Source organism: Cupressus sempervirens, chromosome 4 (assembly GCF_028749045.1).
Source record: "Cupressus sempervirens isolate cs-2001-9-10 chromosome 4, ASM2874904v1, whole genome shotgun sequence".
NCBI lineage: Eukaryota > Viridiplantae > Streptophyta > Pinopsida > Cupressales > Cupressaceae > Cupressus > Cupressus sempervirens.
In genome coordinates this window covers 803,744,217-803,762,060 of record NC_143121.1, presented here as the reverse complement: position 1 = coordinate 803,762,060, position 17,844 = coordinate 803,744,217, and the positions used below count along the sequence as shown (strand labels likewise).

The window sequence follows — 17,844 nt, the reverse complement described above, 5'->3', positions numbered from 1 at the left end:
CTCTCTTTGTAATGTCCCCATTTTTAGCAGGTTCTTGTAGTTGGCTACAATTCACCATCGCGACCAACAATTAGAGACTTGCAATCATTAATTAGTTGCCTGTGAACTCAATTTGGGGACTGTGTTTCATGTGAGGAGCTCATATTTATCGTTGAAATCAGCGTTGAAGAATTTTGGAGTAATCACAGGTAACACACTATGTAATTTTAAATGTCCATTGTGTTCATATAAATAACGTTGCAATAGCATTTTGATTTTAGAACTGGTTGATTAGTGAATTGTTAAAATTTAGCATTGTCTTTTCTTTACCATTATTTATAATAAAAAATTCAAAAGAAGGAATGTCCTATTAACACTATAGCTCAAAGGGAGTTGGCATAGAGTGGGAATGTTTGCCAAGTGTTTGACAAATTGCCAAACTATTAATTCAGTAAAAGAAATTGGTGTTATAAAGGTTAGTTGGCAAAGGGTTATTACAGTAATATCAGAGCGGTTTCTTGCCATCTTGTGGGGTAGGAAAGTTATTTTAAATTCAGATTTGCTGTTGCATTTGGAGTGACTAGCATTCTAGCATTTTCTAGCCATGGACAAACATAGGACTCAGAGTTCTTGAAGTCGGTGGAGTAATGAGGAAGTTAGCACAAAAATGAATGCTTTATAGGAGAGTATGGAGAAACTTAAGCTTTATCAACAAAGGTTGGTGGAGAGCTTGCTGGATCCAAAGAGAGTGGAGAGGGCAGCGAGGTATATGGTTTCCGCCTTTGGAAGGCCGATGTCGAGGTTGCACAGAAGAAAGATTGAGTTTTCCCTGACAGGTGTCCATGATCCAGATGTACCTATATTTAATACAACACGTGCTAATCCTATCTGCAGTGTTGATGATGGACTCATTTCATAGGGACATGTGGATATGTTGGTGCCCATGGTGGATAGAAACACTGAGCTTCAACAGGTTGAAGCTCCCAAAGTAGTTGCTATGGTTAGTTCAGAGACAGTTGATGATGTAGTTGTCACTGACTATTCAGATTCTCCGAAGGAGGGAGTTGTTATTGGAGACTTATATGTCAGCTACTGTAGTGTTGCTCTAGTACAAGAGACAATTGCTTCCTTAGGTGGGATCGAGGCACGTATAGTCACCCAACTGTGATGTTGGTGATATGGGTGTTACAACGAAGTTAGGAGATGTGGGTACAGATAGTATGGACACACTTGATGATCCATTTAATGATGCTATGAGTTGCACTGGGTATGATATCCCTTGCTAGGTATCAACCGATGACTCCGATTTGGATGGGTCCCAGGATCAGTGTTTACAGGATCTATATTTTGAGGTGGAAGTTGAGACATGTAGGGATATTGATATTGTGAGGGCTTCCTTTCTTCAAATGAGGAGTTGATTGAGGTGAGGAGTTGATTGAGGTACATAATATTTGTATCTTGGATGTAGAGTTGTGCGAGGTCAATAGCACACATGTAGTGAGTGATCTTGTGGTGGGTAGTTCTGATTCAATTTCCTATCACAGTGTAGTTAGTGAGATAAAGGGTTTGCATAGGAGGCAGGGGTTATAGAGGCATCATGTGACCATTCAGTTGAAGGTGAGTGAAAGTGACACCTCTTCAGCTTTCGAGTATTATGATGCGATCCGTCAGATGCTAGCTACATTTGGTTGGGGTGCTCCTATGTCTGATGAGCATGGTGATAGTACTCTGTCTCTAGTAGAGGTTTATGCGCTTTGAGAGGTTGTCATTATCTTGAAGCATAACTATTCGCAGCTAATTGCTGACAGGGATTACCTTCTGGAGTGGGGTAGCACCTGTTATGAGACATTGTTAGAGAAAGAGGAGGAGGTGGTTGAGTTCACCCAAGAGCTTGAGGTGACTGTGGACTCTCTTTAGTATACTCAGTTGGCTCTTCAAGAGTCACAGTCACTATTGGATGAGGTGACTGTGGAGTTGGAGCATGTTCGGACCACACTAGCCCTAGATCCAGTTCAATTGCATATTGTGGTTGGTGATGAGTTTGCTTCTATGGTTGGGAGTGATGGACGTGATAATATGGCTCAAATGTTGATAGTACGAATTCAATGCAACATCAAGATGGATATCAAGAAAGAAAGGAACAAGGAGAAGGAAAAATCAGATTCTAAAAGTGAAAGGAAATCACCACCAACTTGAATTTCCTGTAGAAATCTAATTTCACTTTGAATGGTCGAACTGCATGAAAGATTTCGTCACCAACAAGATAATGACCTAGAAAAAAAGATTTCCAAACCAACAAGTGCAATGACAATATTCCAAAATGAAAGAAGATGACAATATTCCAAAATGAAAGAAGATGGAGAAAATTTGAAAGGTGAAGCAATTTGGGATTATGCCATCACAATTGAAGGATTATAATGTTGAATATCAGGAGACGTTTTCTCATCAAAATGATTTTGATCAAGTGTATGAGATGAGGATGCTTAGTTGGCACCCACTCTATTTCCAGCCAATTGAAAAATTCTAGTAACACGTTCAAGCATGGTCAATTAGATTAGATCGGGTGTATATGTAGAAGGCATCTAGTGCCTCTACCTAATCTATTTTCTCATTGGTTGTCAAAACCATTGTAAGTTTCTTATTGGGCCAAAGGGTGTGCATTTACTTAGTTGGATGATAGTGGTGACAACGCGAATTAGAGCTTGTAATGGGTAAATTTTGGCCCTTGATCTTGAATTGGTCTTGGCCCTTTAGTGTAAATGAACAATCATAAAAGGCCAAGACCTTCTCACTGTTAACTTATTAGAATGGATTAGAGGTAGAGTAGAGTAGGAGAGACTTGGAGAAATTGTTGTCATAAATGCTATCAAAGTAATTGTTGATTCATTTCTGGTTTTCATGGTGGATTACTTGTTTTGCTTTGAAGTATTGTGTGGTTTCTTAATTTCTTAGATTTAAATTTCATTTCATGTTTGATTAAAAGTACTGTCTAATTGAATGAAGGATATGTTGTATGTACCTTTGGTGAACTCATTGAGATCAAATCACTAGCTGCTTGTTGATTGTAAGTATGCCTTGTGTAGTCGAATGACATATTTATGAGCTTAACATCAATTATTGCTTACACATTGATATGCATTGAAGACTGGTGTTAATGTAATTGTAGTAGTTAGAACATCTTATATTTACCTTAGGAGATTATACTAGCTTGGTTGATTTCGATGGATAAACTAGTAGAGTCACAAAGACATCCACAATTTATGCATTCTAGGAGTAGATTAGCTTTCTAAACCCCTCTTCATTGCAGTTTGTTGGTTGGAAGTTGTTAAAGTCAAGTTGGTATCCATTGAATGAATTATTTAAGTCCTTTTGCAACAGCCAACATATCACATCATAAAACTGAGTGGAAGTCCACAATTTGAAGAAACCTTGAGGTTGTCTCATTTGATTACACCATTTGGACAATAAGAACGAACCTTGAGGTTGTCACATTTGATTACACAATCTAGATACATTGTTTAGCAAAGCATGCTCGTTCAAGAGACAGTTGGAAATTTGGTATTTTATCTTGGAATACAAAGTATTCGATTCTGTATTTTGTAGTGGAACAACTCACATCAACACCTACATCAGGTAATATGGATGGTGATGGTGATATTTTTGATGGCTGATTGTTTAAACTCGACATGATTTTTTTTTAGTTCAATATAAAAATTCTACCATGCCATTTGTGTTTGACTTATTGACATTGTAATTTAAATTTTTTTTATGGTGGTTTTGTTTATTATGGAACATATGATGCTGTGAGTGATATTCTGAAGTTAATTACTGTTGCAAAAATGTATATATTTGCGTTTTTTATATGTTGTGTGTGTATGAATCCAAACTGATCTGAACTCACAGTTTTTTGATTGAAGCCTTGAACTTGAACCCTCGATCCTGACCCAAACCAGTACCAGGACCTGTATCTTAGATTAAATCCAGTTGTCGTGTTGAACATAATGTCTGTTAACATAAGGGCCATAAACCAGTGAAAACCTCTAATGTTAGTATCACTGTTTATGAGTATTTTATATAAGATTTGGTTTCAAAGAAAGTGTCTACGTATATCTTGAGTTTATTTTCTTTTCTACATTTTTTTGTCATTTGACATTGATGTAATTTACATGCTACTACATTATTACTTAAGTCGAAATTCTATTTATCAACAAAGAATGGTATTACTGACAATGAGTATTGGTTTAACAGATGTTATAATGGAGACACTGAGGAGGGCCACTGTTGCTCCTGTTTTGGCTCCTAATCAACTAACAAGTATTCGATTAGTTGTCAATTGTTTTAAGCACCCTTGTTTCAAGAAGTGGTTGGAAAGTCATCGTAATGAGGTATCCTTTATTTTGTTGTATTTTTTTGCCCTTTAACCTAAAATTTCTGGCAGAAGTTTTTCTATTTTGTTGATTCAAGTAATGGGTATGTAAATTCCTGTTCTTTCTTTGAGTAACCATGCTGCTTTTGTGTAACAAAGCAATGGACATAAAAAACATAGGGTGGACTTGTGAAATGTAAATTAATAGTGTAGTATGATAACCAGAGAAATCCAATCCAGAAAGATGGGAAATATCATTGTACCTTAGATGCTTCCTAAAGTGGCACACTGAATATTTTAAGATGTAAGAATACATATTGCACAAAATTTAGACCCTTTGCTAGATATTCATAGGATTTCTGTGATGAGAATGCTTCAGAGTGTATACAATGCATAAGTGTGTTCAAATAAGAGCCTGGATTTGGTATATCCTTCTTGTATTGCTACTTCCCTATGAATGTGTTCAAATTAGTACCTCCATTTAGTATGTCCATTGGAGAGTTAACAGATTTTAGAATGAACAGTTTCAGAACCCAATTTTTAATGTTGAAAATTAATAACAGAGTCAGTTAAAGTATCTATTTAACAAGGTAAAATAAGTATTTGAAAAAAATTGAGTAAAATAATTATTAAATTCAAGATCTCTATTTGAATATGAATAGTTTCAGAACCCAATTTTTAATGTTGAAAATTAATAACAGAGTCAATAAAAGTATCTATTTCATGAGGTAAAATAAGTATTTCAAAAGTTCTGAGTAAAACAATTAATAAATTCAAGATCTCTATTTGAATTAACTCCAGAATCATATATATTGAACTTCTAGTCTCTTCCATTAATAATATCTGAAATACTTGTCAAGTTCAATGACCAGAATTACTTCTCACCCAAGAAATTTTTAGTGCTTTTGGCCCTCTTATCTGTGACACACTCTAGAGGAATAGTTTTATGCAGATCAAAGCCGGCAGAACATGATTCACAGAGAAAATGCTCTAACATCAGGTACTGGCTAGGACAATCCCAATTGTAAGCTGTACCCTGAGTTGGCCACATTATGTTTTCCCTTTTCAAAGTCTATCCCACAAAATCATTTTTTGAGGAAATATTTGGTTCTCTTCTGCCATTTCCAAGCTTCTAATAAATCATATGTATAATATATTTGAAAGGGCAATTTTCCAAGCCATCACACCTACTCATAAAGAATTAGAGAAATAATTATTACCATTTTCAATGGTAATTACATAAGAATTCCTCTTACCTTCTTTTATCTCAAGGGTTAGGATTTTAATTTTTAATCTCGAACAGCAAGTTTTATCTTCTGTCTTAAAGGGCAGTGATGGAAAATTAAATGTTTATGAGCACGGCGGTCAGCAAATTTTAGCGAACCATCGCGTTGTGAACTATCATATTTTCAGTGAATTTTAGCAAACATTTTGTAAAATATCAGCGAACTATCTGCATTGTGAAATACTCTTATAAAATTGGAATGATTTAGCCAAGTCTGCATTGCAAACTATCTCTGAGGTGGACAAAAAAAAATGTGGAAATAATAAACTGTTAAAAAAGGAAATAGATTATCGAGCTACGCAATCCACATTATTAGTGACATAGTTGATCTGCAGGTCTCTTGCCAATTTGGACTAGCCTAATTTGACAAACTCCACCAAACACAACCGATTTGAAGACATTCAAGTTGTTATTCCTATTACAATAATAGATACACGTCTATTATTAGTTAATGGTAATCTATTTGTAATCTTTTCTAAATATTAGAATGTTTCTAATATTTAGCTAGCTGTAGTTATCTGTTAGTTTTTAAGCTTTCTTTTAGCAAGAATAGAATATTTCTATTCTTTATGATCATTTCCTAAGGAAATATCGCTTTATTCTTTTGTATATATAGATCTCTCGGTCTCTGTTAATAACAAGCTAGTATTTTACTAATTACATTGTAATATGGTATCGAATTCAATACTTCAAAATTTCTCGAATAATTTATAATATCTTTCAAAATTATTTGCTAAGACTTTTTGAAATTATTTCCGAGATTTGTCTACAAAGTCCATCGCGGGTTTTTGTTTTTTTGAGAAATTCTTCAAAATCCCTAGGTTCGAGCTAGGGAGTTTTTGCAACTGCCATTCATCTTCCAATGATTTTTTTTGCTGGCATTAGATCTGCACCCAATTATTGCATTTTTCTACAAATATGCCATTCTTTTTGGGTTTCTTGCAGCCAGGGCCCATTTTTGCTCAAAACCCTAATTTTTTTGTACCAGATTCAAATTTTTTTGGACATTCTTGCTGGGTTTTTCAAGAACTCAGTTGGTTTGTCATCCATTTTTTTGGGTCCCTTGATTTTCGAGCCAGCAGATCTAGAAACCGACAACATTATTCTTTCTGGGTTTTTTGAGCTCTCTTGTGGGCCATCCTTCAAATTTTCTAGGTCTTCCATTCTTTTAGCTTAGAGAACATGCCTTCATAGCTTTTCACTTTTTTTGTTCAAAAATGTGCCATTGCATCTTTGACAAGTATTCTGCTTGAGAACAACTCAAAATTCAATGGTCAAAATTATGGCAATTAGAAGCAGTGGATCATTGCAATTTTTGAATATCAGAATACTGATCAAATTATTCTGGGTGTTACACAGCGTCCGATTGCCCCTAGTACTGATTAGGATACATGGGATTTGAATAATCGAGAAGCGCTAATGCTTCTCAAATTATCCGTAGCTGATGATCAACACTCTCAGATTCCTTTTGACAAGATGGCTGTCGAGATATGGGTACATTTCAAAGGTCTTCATGAGACTTCTGACAAAAGCAGAGCTTTCTTCTTGAAGAACAATCTGTTTTCTATTATCATGGATGAGCGAACCTCGCTCCAGGCTCACCTAAATAGGATTTAGGAAATCCGTGATCAGTTGCTTGCCATCGGTCGCAAGATGGAGGAAGAGGACGTTGTGGTTATCACTCTTCGGAGTTTACCAAAGTCCTACGAGCATTTTATTGAGACTCTCAACATCACGTCTTATAGTGTTGATCTGAAGTTCACTGATCTCTGCACACTTTTGCTTCAACAAGATTGGTGGAAACAACAGTTCGGTAGCAGCTCCAGCTCCAGCTCCACAGAGCAAGCCTTTGTTGCTAAATCCTTTCAGAAGGATAAAAGTAAGTTTCAGTAGTTGTCCTAGTAGAAGTATTCTGCTCTAGCTTTTGACAGCTCCCGAAAGAACATTCAATGCAACTATTGCCACAAGTTTGGGCACATGGAGGTTGAATGTCAGAAACACGTAGCTGTACAATCTAAGCAATTGGGTTTGCAACCCAAAGTGATCAGTGTAAAGCATGTTGAGCAGATAGAATTTGCCTTTTATGCCTTCATGGCTAAAAGATTTGCAGATCATGTGAAGTTGTCTACTTGATACATTGTTTCAAGTGCCTCTCATCACTTCACCCACCATAGAAATTGGTTCATTGACTACTAGCCTTACACAGATTCTATTATATTTGGTGGCAGAGAAGACTACACTGTGGTCTGCAAAGGCAACATTCAGATACAGTGTCCTTGATATGTACTACATTCCAAGGATGGAACTAAATCTTCTCTCAGTCAATCAGTTACTACGACATTCTCCACACTTGGATGTCACCTTTAGTTTACATCAGTGTACCATCACTGATTGGACAACTCGGTCTACTGTTGTAGTGGGTCTTGAGGATCATGGTCATTTCTGACTTACTGATTCTAATGTTTCTCGGGACTTAGCTATGGCTGCTCGGTAGTCTTCTTTTAGCACACTTTGGCATTAGTGATATGGGCACTTAAATGTGCATTATCTCTCTCAGCTTGCTTGGGATGAGCTTGTTCTTGGATTGTCGAAGATTCAGACAATGTCTTGGAGTTTGTGATGCATGCCAGGCTAGGAAGCAACTACACCCTTCACAAGTGGCAATTCATGGTGAGCTTCTTAGGTACTTCAACTTGTTCATGCCGAAATCTGCGGTCCTATGGCCACTCCTTCTGTTCTTGGGTCCAGGTATTTTTTGTTGTTTGTTGATGATTTCAATAGAAAAATGTGGGTGTATTTCCTTAAAAAGAAATGAGATGCATTTCCTGAATTTTGGAAGTTTAAACCTTTAGTTGAAAAAGAGTCTGCAGAATCTATTATTACTCTTAGATCAGACAATGGGGGGAATTTTGTTCTAATGATTTCTCTAGCTTCTTGGATACTCTTGACATCAAATGCCAGACCCCATACATTGCAATAGAATAGTGTAATTGAACGGTGGAACAGAGCAATCACCGAGATGGCTTGATCCATGCTCAAACACAATCATGTTCCGAAGAAGTTAACACTGCAGTTTATCTTTTGAACCAATCCCCCACAGTGGCGGTCAAAGGCAAAACTTCGGAAGAGGCCTGGTCAGATTGCAAGCCCAAAATCAGTCACTTGAAGGTTTTTGGCTCCCTTGCTTTTGTTTGGATACCTAATGCATCACACATCAAGTTGGATGCCAAGAGTCAGAAACTCACGCTTGCTGGATACAGTAGTCTTCACAAAGTCTACTGCTTGATCGACACTGAGACATCTCGTCTTTTGTACAGTCGTGATGTAGTCTTTGATGAGCAATGAGGACCATTCATGCCTATTTCTCCTGTTCCTGATCCAACAAACTAGCCTATGAAGGCTAATAATTTGGGAGTTAGGCTTCCACTTGGTTCACCTGATGGGAGGGCTCTAGTAGCTCCTGCAACTCCAATTATACCAGTGATGATGCAGTGCAAGGCAGGAGTATCCCCAAAGGGGATGTCCTAGCCCCCAGCTATACAACCACACAACGGAAGCACAACACCAAGAAACAACAATGCCAGATCTGATACCAACTCACAATAATTTGTTCATATGCATAACTGATTACATGCAATATGCCCGGCTGTAAGGCCTTTCAGATTAGGGCCAAATATAAATAGCAAATTACAAAATCAGTTCAGCAAGATCCAACTTGATCCAACTTACAACCAATCTCAGCTAGTCCAGATACACAACTGGATAAGAACACCAAGAAGAATCTACACTTGTACCCTCAAGTCCACTAAGCTATCCTCTAGTTCCTAAGCCGCAGCTCTAGCTCTTCAAATTAACATCTATCCTTCATTCCATCCCCACTGAATCATAATTTTGCTGTAAATTGCCTCACAATCGGCGCTCTGTCCACAGACTCAGAAAAAACTCTCTCTCTAGCTACTCTCCACTTGCAACTGAATGACTAAAAGACTCCACAAGACCCCTACTTATACTAATCAAAGCTACAAGTCGACCTAGAATGCTAAAATCTAAAATTAAATACTTGGAAGAGCCACAAGTCGGCCTCCGACAACAATTAAATGCCTACAAATCGATATTCGAGCAAAATCGCGATATCTCATAGCTTCGATTGAATTAGAACTCGTGCTTCGAACTAAAGTTATAACTTTTTGCGCATCCATCTTGAAAGTCACATATAGCAGACTGCTGCGCAAAACTGCCAGAAATCGATACTCCAGGAGAATTGACATATCTCCCAACATATAATGAATTAGGACTTGCGCCCTTAACCATAGATAGTACTCTAGGCCCTCTTCAATCCCTGAAGTGCGCCTCCTCTCATTCATTGCACAAAATTAGTTACACGTCCTCCAACACGCATCTAGAAACCAGAAAAACACAGTGCCAACAGCAAGTTAAAAAAGATTGAAACTTCAACTCAATCCATCCAATCTCTATGTAATCATGAGGAAAGGTTCCCCAATGTATCTCCAACACATCCCTAATTGTGAAAAGCACAACTCCACCAAATTCCAAGCTCGATGCTCCACAACACAACCAAAATCCCACCAAACATGCAAGATTGCAAGAAAATCCAAGATGCTCCTCCATCAGACTCCCTAGGTAAATAGAAAAGTGTGTCCCATACTTTGATGCCCAAAGAAAGAGCAACCACCATCTTCATCTTCACCAAAGGCTTCCACTCCAACAGGGACAAGAAAACCAATCTGCACATCATCCACATTCGCATCAGTCTGTCAAACACCAGAATATCAACCACCCAATCAACATGCTCACTCCCAGGAACAAATTGAACATAATGCTTCATCAAGAATCTCTGCCATTGATCACAACCAACAACAACAACATCGTCAAACATGTACTCCATGTTAGAAACATCATGTAACTCCAAAACCAAGTCAGCAACTAGTGAATCCACATCAGCAACATCAAACTCCACATCAGCAACAATATGTAACTTCTTCGCAACATATGCCAAACTCACAACACCAGCAATCTCATTGCTCACAACAACACGCTCTGCAACACAGAACTCATCACTAACAACAATCGGATCATCCATGACCAAGTGCTCTGCGATTTCCATGTCAGACTCAGCCAACTGATCATGAAAACCAACCTCTGTCCCAACATTAACAAGGATAGGAATATCTTCAGCAACAACCTCCAGTTGCTTTGCAAGTTCTGTATCAGACTCCATAATTTGATCAACAAAACCAAACTCTTCCACCTTGACCTTGCCATGTCATCTTCTCTCACGAACAAGTCTCTTAACCGGCCAGAGAACTCTCTTCCAGATCGGTATACTCCAACTCCACAATCATCTATGGAATGCCTTCCTCATCATGTCCTTATCTCGATCAGCTGAACTAGTTTCAATCCAAGCAACCTTCTCCTTAGCTCGATCAACCAAACTAGCTTCAAACCGACCAAACATCTTAGAAAAATTCCTCTCTACCACATCACAGAGATTCACAATCATCTTAGGGTCCAATCGTCTCAGAGCCATCTTCGAAGATCTTTGTAAACCCTCTGCAACAAGTCCTTCTTACGTTCCTTGTGATAAACCTAAATTGTTTGCAAGTTAGATCACAACCTGCCACCTCGCACGAACAATTAGGAACCACATCACAAGTCTAGGACCACGGATCTTCAATCCACAAACACTCTGCGATTATGCCACAATAAGATCGATCTTCTATCTTCGCATCCATCGATCCATCTGTAAGCCCTTTGCAATTGCAAGTCAGAACCATGATTTGCCACCTCACAACCAAGAGATCTAGGACTCCAGAAAGAACAATCCACCACTAGATCAAGATCAACTTAGATCTACTTCTCCAACCCAAGTTCTGGTGCAAACTACCACAACTTCGGCGATCTTTCTACACACTCAGGAACAACCTTCGCTTTGATACCATCTGATGCAATGCAAGGCAGGAGTATCCCCACAGGAGATGTCCTAGCCCCTAGCTACACAACCACATAGCGGAAACACAATACTAAGAAACGAAAATGCCAAATTTGATACCAACTCACAATAATTTGTTCATATGTATAACTGATTACATGCAATATGCTCGGTTGTAAGGCCTTCCGGGTTAGGGCCAAATACAAATAGAAAATTACAAAATCAGTTCTGCAAGATCCAACATGATTCAACTTACAACCAATCTCAGCTAGTCCAGATACACAATTGGATAAGAACACCAAGAAGAATCTACACTTGTACCCTCAGGTCCACCAAGCGATCCTCTAGTTCTTAAGCCACAATTCTAGCTCTACAAATTCGCATCTATCCTTCATTCCATCCCCACTGAATCATAATCCTGTTGTAAATTGCCTCACATTCAACACTCTATCCACAGACTCAAGAAAAAATTCTCTCTCCAACTACTCTCCACTCGCAATTGACTGACTAAATGACTCCACAAGACCCCTACTTATACTAATCTAAGCCACAAGTTGGCCCAGAATGCTAAAAACTAAAATTAAATATTTGAAGAGCCACATGTCGGCCTCCAATAGCAATTAAATGCCTACAAAATCGATATCCGAGAAAAATCACGATATCTCATAGCTCCGATTGAATTAGAACTCATGCTTCCAACTGAAGGTATAACTTTAGGTCCTCTACAACCCCATAAATGCTCAAAGGCTGATTCCTCAATAATATCTGCGCATCCATCCTGAAAGTCACATACAATCAAAGAAACGTGAATCGGAATCGGATCGGAATCGGCAAAGCCGAATCGAATCGTGAATCGGCAATGAATTGGCGATGAATCGGCAAATTTGAAAAAACCCTTTAAATTTAAAGATTTTAACAATTTAAAACTTATTTCATGCACCCTTTATTGAATATAACTTAAGCACACTATAACATCATCAAATAGAAGTTAAAACTTAACATACATAAACATGGAACATAAAATTCATCACATAGGTAACTATGTTATCTAAAATGTAAATTGTAGGCTAGCTGAAGTAAATAGAAATCAAATGATCATAATGATTTAAATCATAGAATGTATGTAAGATGATCCATAAGACATCAAATCATAAATTTATGTAAGAATCTAAGATGAAGATCCATGAAAGTTTGAAACATATGTCTATCAATGATTTAGTATCAATATCTGTAAACAAAATATAAAAACAAGGCTCCAGCTCAAGCCTCAGGCTCATAGTCATCATCATCTTCAACATCATCCTCAAGCTCGGCTACAGCCTCAGCCTCAGCCTCTGAGTATCCAGTCTACCTAGTAGCAAGGCGTCTAATGTAGGTCCTAGAGGACTGTCGAGCCATATCTCCCGCATATAAGATGGGCTCACGAATGTCGCTAGGGCCTGTGTTTGTGCGTGCACGTGTGCATCTACCAATGCCTGAAGAACGTGCTCTAGTTGCCTCAGCCTCTATATCCACCTGGTCAATCCACGCACGGTCTTCCTCAGTGAAGACTGGATCTACAACCTCTGTGAGCCACTCTGATTCTGGATCGATCTCCTCCAGAATGATCGGAGAGGAGTCAGTGCCCAAAATCTGTCTGATCCTAAGACGAAGGTTGTAATGAACGAAGACAAGATCATTCAACCTCTGCACTGTCAACCTGTTTCTCCTCTTCGAGTGGATGTGCTCGAACATGGACCAACTGCGCTCACATCCAGAAGCGCTGCTCGGCTGACTCAGAATATGAATGGCAATTTTTTGAAGTTTTGGGGTTGTGGCCCCAAACATTTGCCACCATCTATCTGAAATAAGGGAAAATAAAAATAATTAGTCTCATTTACAAATTACAAATTACAAGTTAACTCTAAAATTACATAATCAACTTTAAGTTTAGAATCTAGATTCATGAACATTGAATATATTATTTAATTTTTACCTGGCTGTATTGTTTCCCGAGCATCTATGGCTACCCTGCTAGAGAAAAGTGGCCCTTCTTTATTATTGAACTTATCAAGCTCAATAATTGCAGCACTGCTATCCTCATCAGTACTCAACCTTTGGATCACTGTATATAATCCGGTGAGAACCTCCTCATCCGCCTTGAAGTCAGGACGGAAACGAAATGCCGAATTCAAAAAGTAAGCTGCTGCATGGATGGGTCTGTGGAGCTGATTCTGCCATCTCCTATCAATGATGTCCCAAATAGGGGCATACTTCTCCTGCACTCCTGCATACTGAGTTCTAATGGCCTCCTTGGCCCTATCCATGCCCTCATATATGTAGGCCATAGAGGGCTTCTCCCCATCAGCAGTTCGTAGGAGAGATACAAGAGGCTTAGTGGCCTACATATAAAGTAAAACAAAAATTTGAGTCAAAACTTAAACATAGAATAATTCAATAATATAACTTAAGGTAAAACTAAATCGTTAAACAATTAGCATAGTAAACTGTAAAATATTAAATGTTAAATTGCAATAAAATTACCTTAAGGATTTCTCTAGCAGGTTTCCAAAAACCATCATCATCAAATATGCAATCCACCACATCTATCCCTGCAATGGTCGTAGCATAGGAAGATGAAATCCACTCCCGCCCAACAAACATGCTCCTCAAATCATCCCTTGATGTCAACAAGGACTGCAAGGTGATGAAATTCGAGGCAAACCTCGTGATCCCTGGACGAGCTAACTCTTTGTCTCCTGTGTACTTCCTCATTGTGCTAAGGACAAATGAATGATTATAAATAAACTTGCATATGTTTTTTGCCCTTTCCACACATGACTTGACCCACTCAAGTTTGCCAATTTCCTCCAACATGAGGTCAAGGCAGTGTGCTGCACAAGGGGACCAAAATATGGTGGGGTGCCTCTCCATCAAAAGTTTGCCTACAACAATTTTAAGATAATTAGAAATTCAAATTTCAAACATGTTAGAACTTAGGAAACTTAGAAATTCTAAGTTAGAATTAGAAAAAGTTCAAAATTCAAATAAATTTATTTTCAAAACTTAAAAAGTTAAAAGTTTACTTGCAGCAACATAACTTGCTGCATTATCCGTCACCACTTGCACCACATGTTGTTCCCCCACCTCTGCTATAACTTCCTCAATAACCTCACATAAGTATGTGGCGTTTTTTACATGAGCAGAAGCATCAATGGATTTGAGGAACATGGTATATCCTACAAGTAACAAAACAACGAATTATAATTACTATTAGCAATCAACAAATCAAAATTTGAAATAGTGAATCACGATTCAAAATTATGTATGTAGGAAAGTAGAATGATCAATCACCTCCACAGGATACAAGAAAATTGAGGAGTGTTCTTCCCCTCCTATCTGTCCAACCATCAGTCATGATTGTGCAACCCTTTTCGATCCACTCCTTTCGGTTGTCCTCAAGCTCATGCCTCATATCCTCAACCATTTCCTCCAGGAGGTATCCACTCAACTCAGCCTCAGTTGGGGCTTTAAATCCCGGACCACAAATGGTAACTGCATCTATCATGTTCTGCCAATAAGGAGTCCTGTCACAAATAGATAATGATATTGATTAGAAATTTAGATGTCAAAAACTAAAATCATAAAACAAGTAGATATAATTAAAGTTTTACTTTTACTTTTAACTTTAACTTTGAAGATAACAAAGAAAAAAGAATCAATTACCTGGCTGCAATAAATGTAATGTTGCAAAAGTACCAGAATTTGCAAATCTCTTTTCTGGCAGCATCATGAATCTCCTTGTTCAAACCCATGCCCTCAAGCGTGGGTTGGGAGCCAGGAGTAGTGCGGGGCACAAAGTAACTATCCATTCTGCTTTTCCGCACTCTAGGCCGCAATAGGTTGGTGTTGGACTCTGTCTCAGTATGAGACCGACTACCACTAACACTCACATGAGCACTAGCACTAGGATGAAAAGGAGGCCTAGAAGAACCCTCTCCAACACAACCTACGGATGCGGAAGCTGATGCAGATGTAGATGCGGTTGCGGATGTGGGAGCATGAGAGCCAATACCTCTTAACCCTTCAAGTTGCATTTTCTTAGTCAACTTGTCTTGTTCAATTTTTTCTAATGCCACTAAACAAGAGCGTTTTGCCTTAGCGGTTTGTTGAGCGCAAACTGTGACATCATGGCCAGGTATGCCAGCAATGTGGTATTTCAATCTATAGATACCTCCCGAATTTATTTTTTCTTTGCAAAATATACATTTTGTTTGATATTTGGTTCTCCTAGGAAACTCTTCATTATATTTCCAGCATTCATTTTTTTTACCGATTGTGGAAATTGGAAAATGAAAGCAAAGGGCTGCTGCAATAAAAAAATTCATGTAAAAAATCAAAGTTTGCAACTAATAAACAAAAACTACAAAACAGAAAACCCTAGTTTGCAATTTAGTAAAAATAAAAAACATTCAAGATTTGCAAATGAGCACTAAAAAAATTTAACAAAAAATGCATACTACACTAACATGCAAAAAAAAAACCAACACTTACCTCTTGCAAATGAGTTGAGGAGTGTTGATATTGACTCTTTAATGCTCCCAATGCAATTTATGGCCTCCCCAAATGGACTTCTGATCTCTTTGGTGCTCTTCCTTCTTGCCGGTTGGAAACCTATGGATTCTCTTTTCTTTTCTTCTCTCTCACTCTTCCTCTCTTCTACTCATACTAAGCAAATAGAAGGCTCTTTAGGGTTATAACAAAGAGGAAAGTCAACTTAGAAAGCAAATAAAACATGTGTTTTTTTAAAAAAATTGAACTTTCTATCCTTGCTGCCGCGGCCGATTTTTGGAGATTCACGATGGCGATTTTGGCGATTCAGGCGATTCACAAGAAAAAATCGCCACCAGCGATTTCCGATTCCAAAAAAATCGGGAGCCATGAATCTTATCGCTATTTCGGCGATTTCGTGGCGATTTTTGGAACTATGCATACAATAGACTGTTGCGCAAAACTGCTAGAAATCGATACTCTAGGAGAATTGCCATATCTCCCAACCTATAATGAATTAGGACTTGCGTCCTTAACCAAAGATAGTACTCTAGGCCCTCTTCAATCCCTAAAGTGCGCATCCTCACATTCATTGTGCAAAATTAGTTACACATCCTCCAACAGACATCCAGAAACCAGAAAAACACAGTTCTAGCAGCAAGGTAAAAAAGACTAAAACTTCAATTCAATCCATCCGATCTCTATGCAATCATGAGGAAAGGTCCCCAGTGTATCTCCAACACATCCCTAACCATGAAAAACATAACTCCACCAAATTCCAAGCTCGATGCTCCACAACACTTCACAAGAATCCCACCAAACATGCAGGATTGCAAGCAAACCCAAGATGCTCTTGCATCAAGTGATCTCTGTATAGACACCTCCAACTTCTTCTGTAGTATCACCTCGATTTGTAGATGCTTCACCCGAGTTTGATCCCGATTCTTTTGATGAGGACCCTGATCACCAAGCATCTCCTGATACTAATGTTTGTCGTTCTCCTCTTTGGCCTAAGTGGTGGGCTAAGGAACTTGGTGATCTTCGTGATGATGAGCTTATTGATGGGAGAATCGCTTGGAAAAAGAGCAAACCTATAGAGTCTATTAACTTTTTTCTAATGGCCAACATTCACAGTGTGTTTGAACCTCAAATATGTTTCGAGGCTAAAGGAATTCTAGACAAGGAATTCTAGACTGGGAACACGCCATGCCATCTGAACACACGCCATGCTATCTGAACACTAGAGCCTATTGAACAATAATACTCGGGTCCTTTTTGATCTTTTACCAAGGAAGAAACCCATTGGCTGCAAATGGGTTTACAAAATCAAATACAAATCTGATGTTACCTTGGATAATACAAAGCTCGTTTAGTTGCGAAGTGCTTTTCTCAGCGTCAAGGCATTGATTATGAGGAGACACTTGTCCCTACTACAATGATGTCAAGAGTGCTTTCTTGAATGGTGATCTGCATGAAGAGGTCTATATGCTGCAGCCTCCTAGTTTCAAGGTTGTTGGTAAAGACCACCAGGTTCTGGGATTGGTAAAAGCTCTCTATGGCTTGAAACGGGCCACTCGGGCATGGTACATAAAAATTGATAAGTACCTCAGTGATCACGGCTTCAAGAGGAGTTCTTTAGACTCAAATTTGTACATCAAGACTACTGACCGTGACATCATCCTTTTGGTTATTTATGTTGATGATTTGATCATCATTGACAGTTCGACATTTTTG

General features: G+C 38.4%; 2 protein-coding genes across 7 annotated transcripts in view; one reads left to right on the top strand and one right to left on the bottom strand.

Moving 5' to 3' along the window:
• Positions 1 to 17,844, top strand: part of LOC149563833 (transducin family protein / WD-40 repeat family protein) — a 233,478-nt gene that overhangs the window by 142,016 nt on the left and 73,618 nt on the right. For all 6 annotated transcript variants that reach the window (XR_016364116.1, XR_016364115.1, XM_089826960.1 and 3 more), the window contains exon 18: positions 4,228 to 4,364. Coding sequence is in view for 4 of the 6 variants with exons in the window: in XM_089826960.1 (XP_089683086.1) it covers positions 4,228 to 4,364 (137 nt within the window). In the remaining 2 variants the exon portion in view is untranslated. The remainder of the gene's footprint in view (positions 1 to 4,227; positions 4,365 to 17,844) is intronic.
• On the bottom strand, positions 9,991 to 15,127 carry LOC149563834 (uncharacterized). Its single transcript, XM_089824205.1, has 4 exons — positions 14,914 to 15,127; positions 14,646 to 14,798; positions 14,104 to 14,504; positions 9,991 to 10,029 (listed from the first exon to the last, which is right to left on the bottom strand). The coding sequence occupies exons 1-4, from the start codon at positions 15,125 to 15,127 to the stop codon at positions 9,991 to 9,993; spliced, it is 807 nt and encodes a 268-aa protein (XP_089680331.1).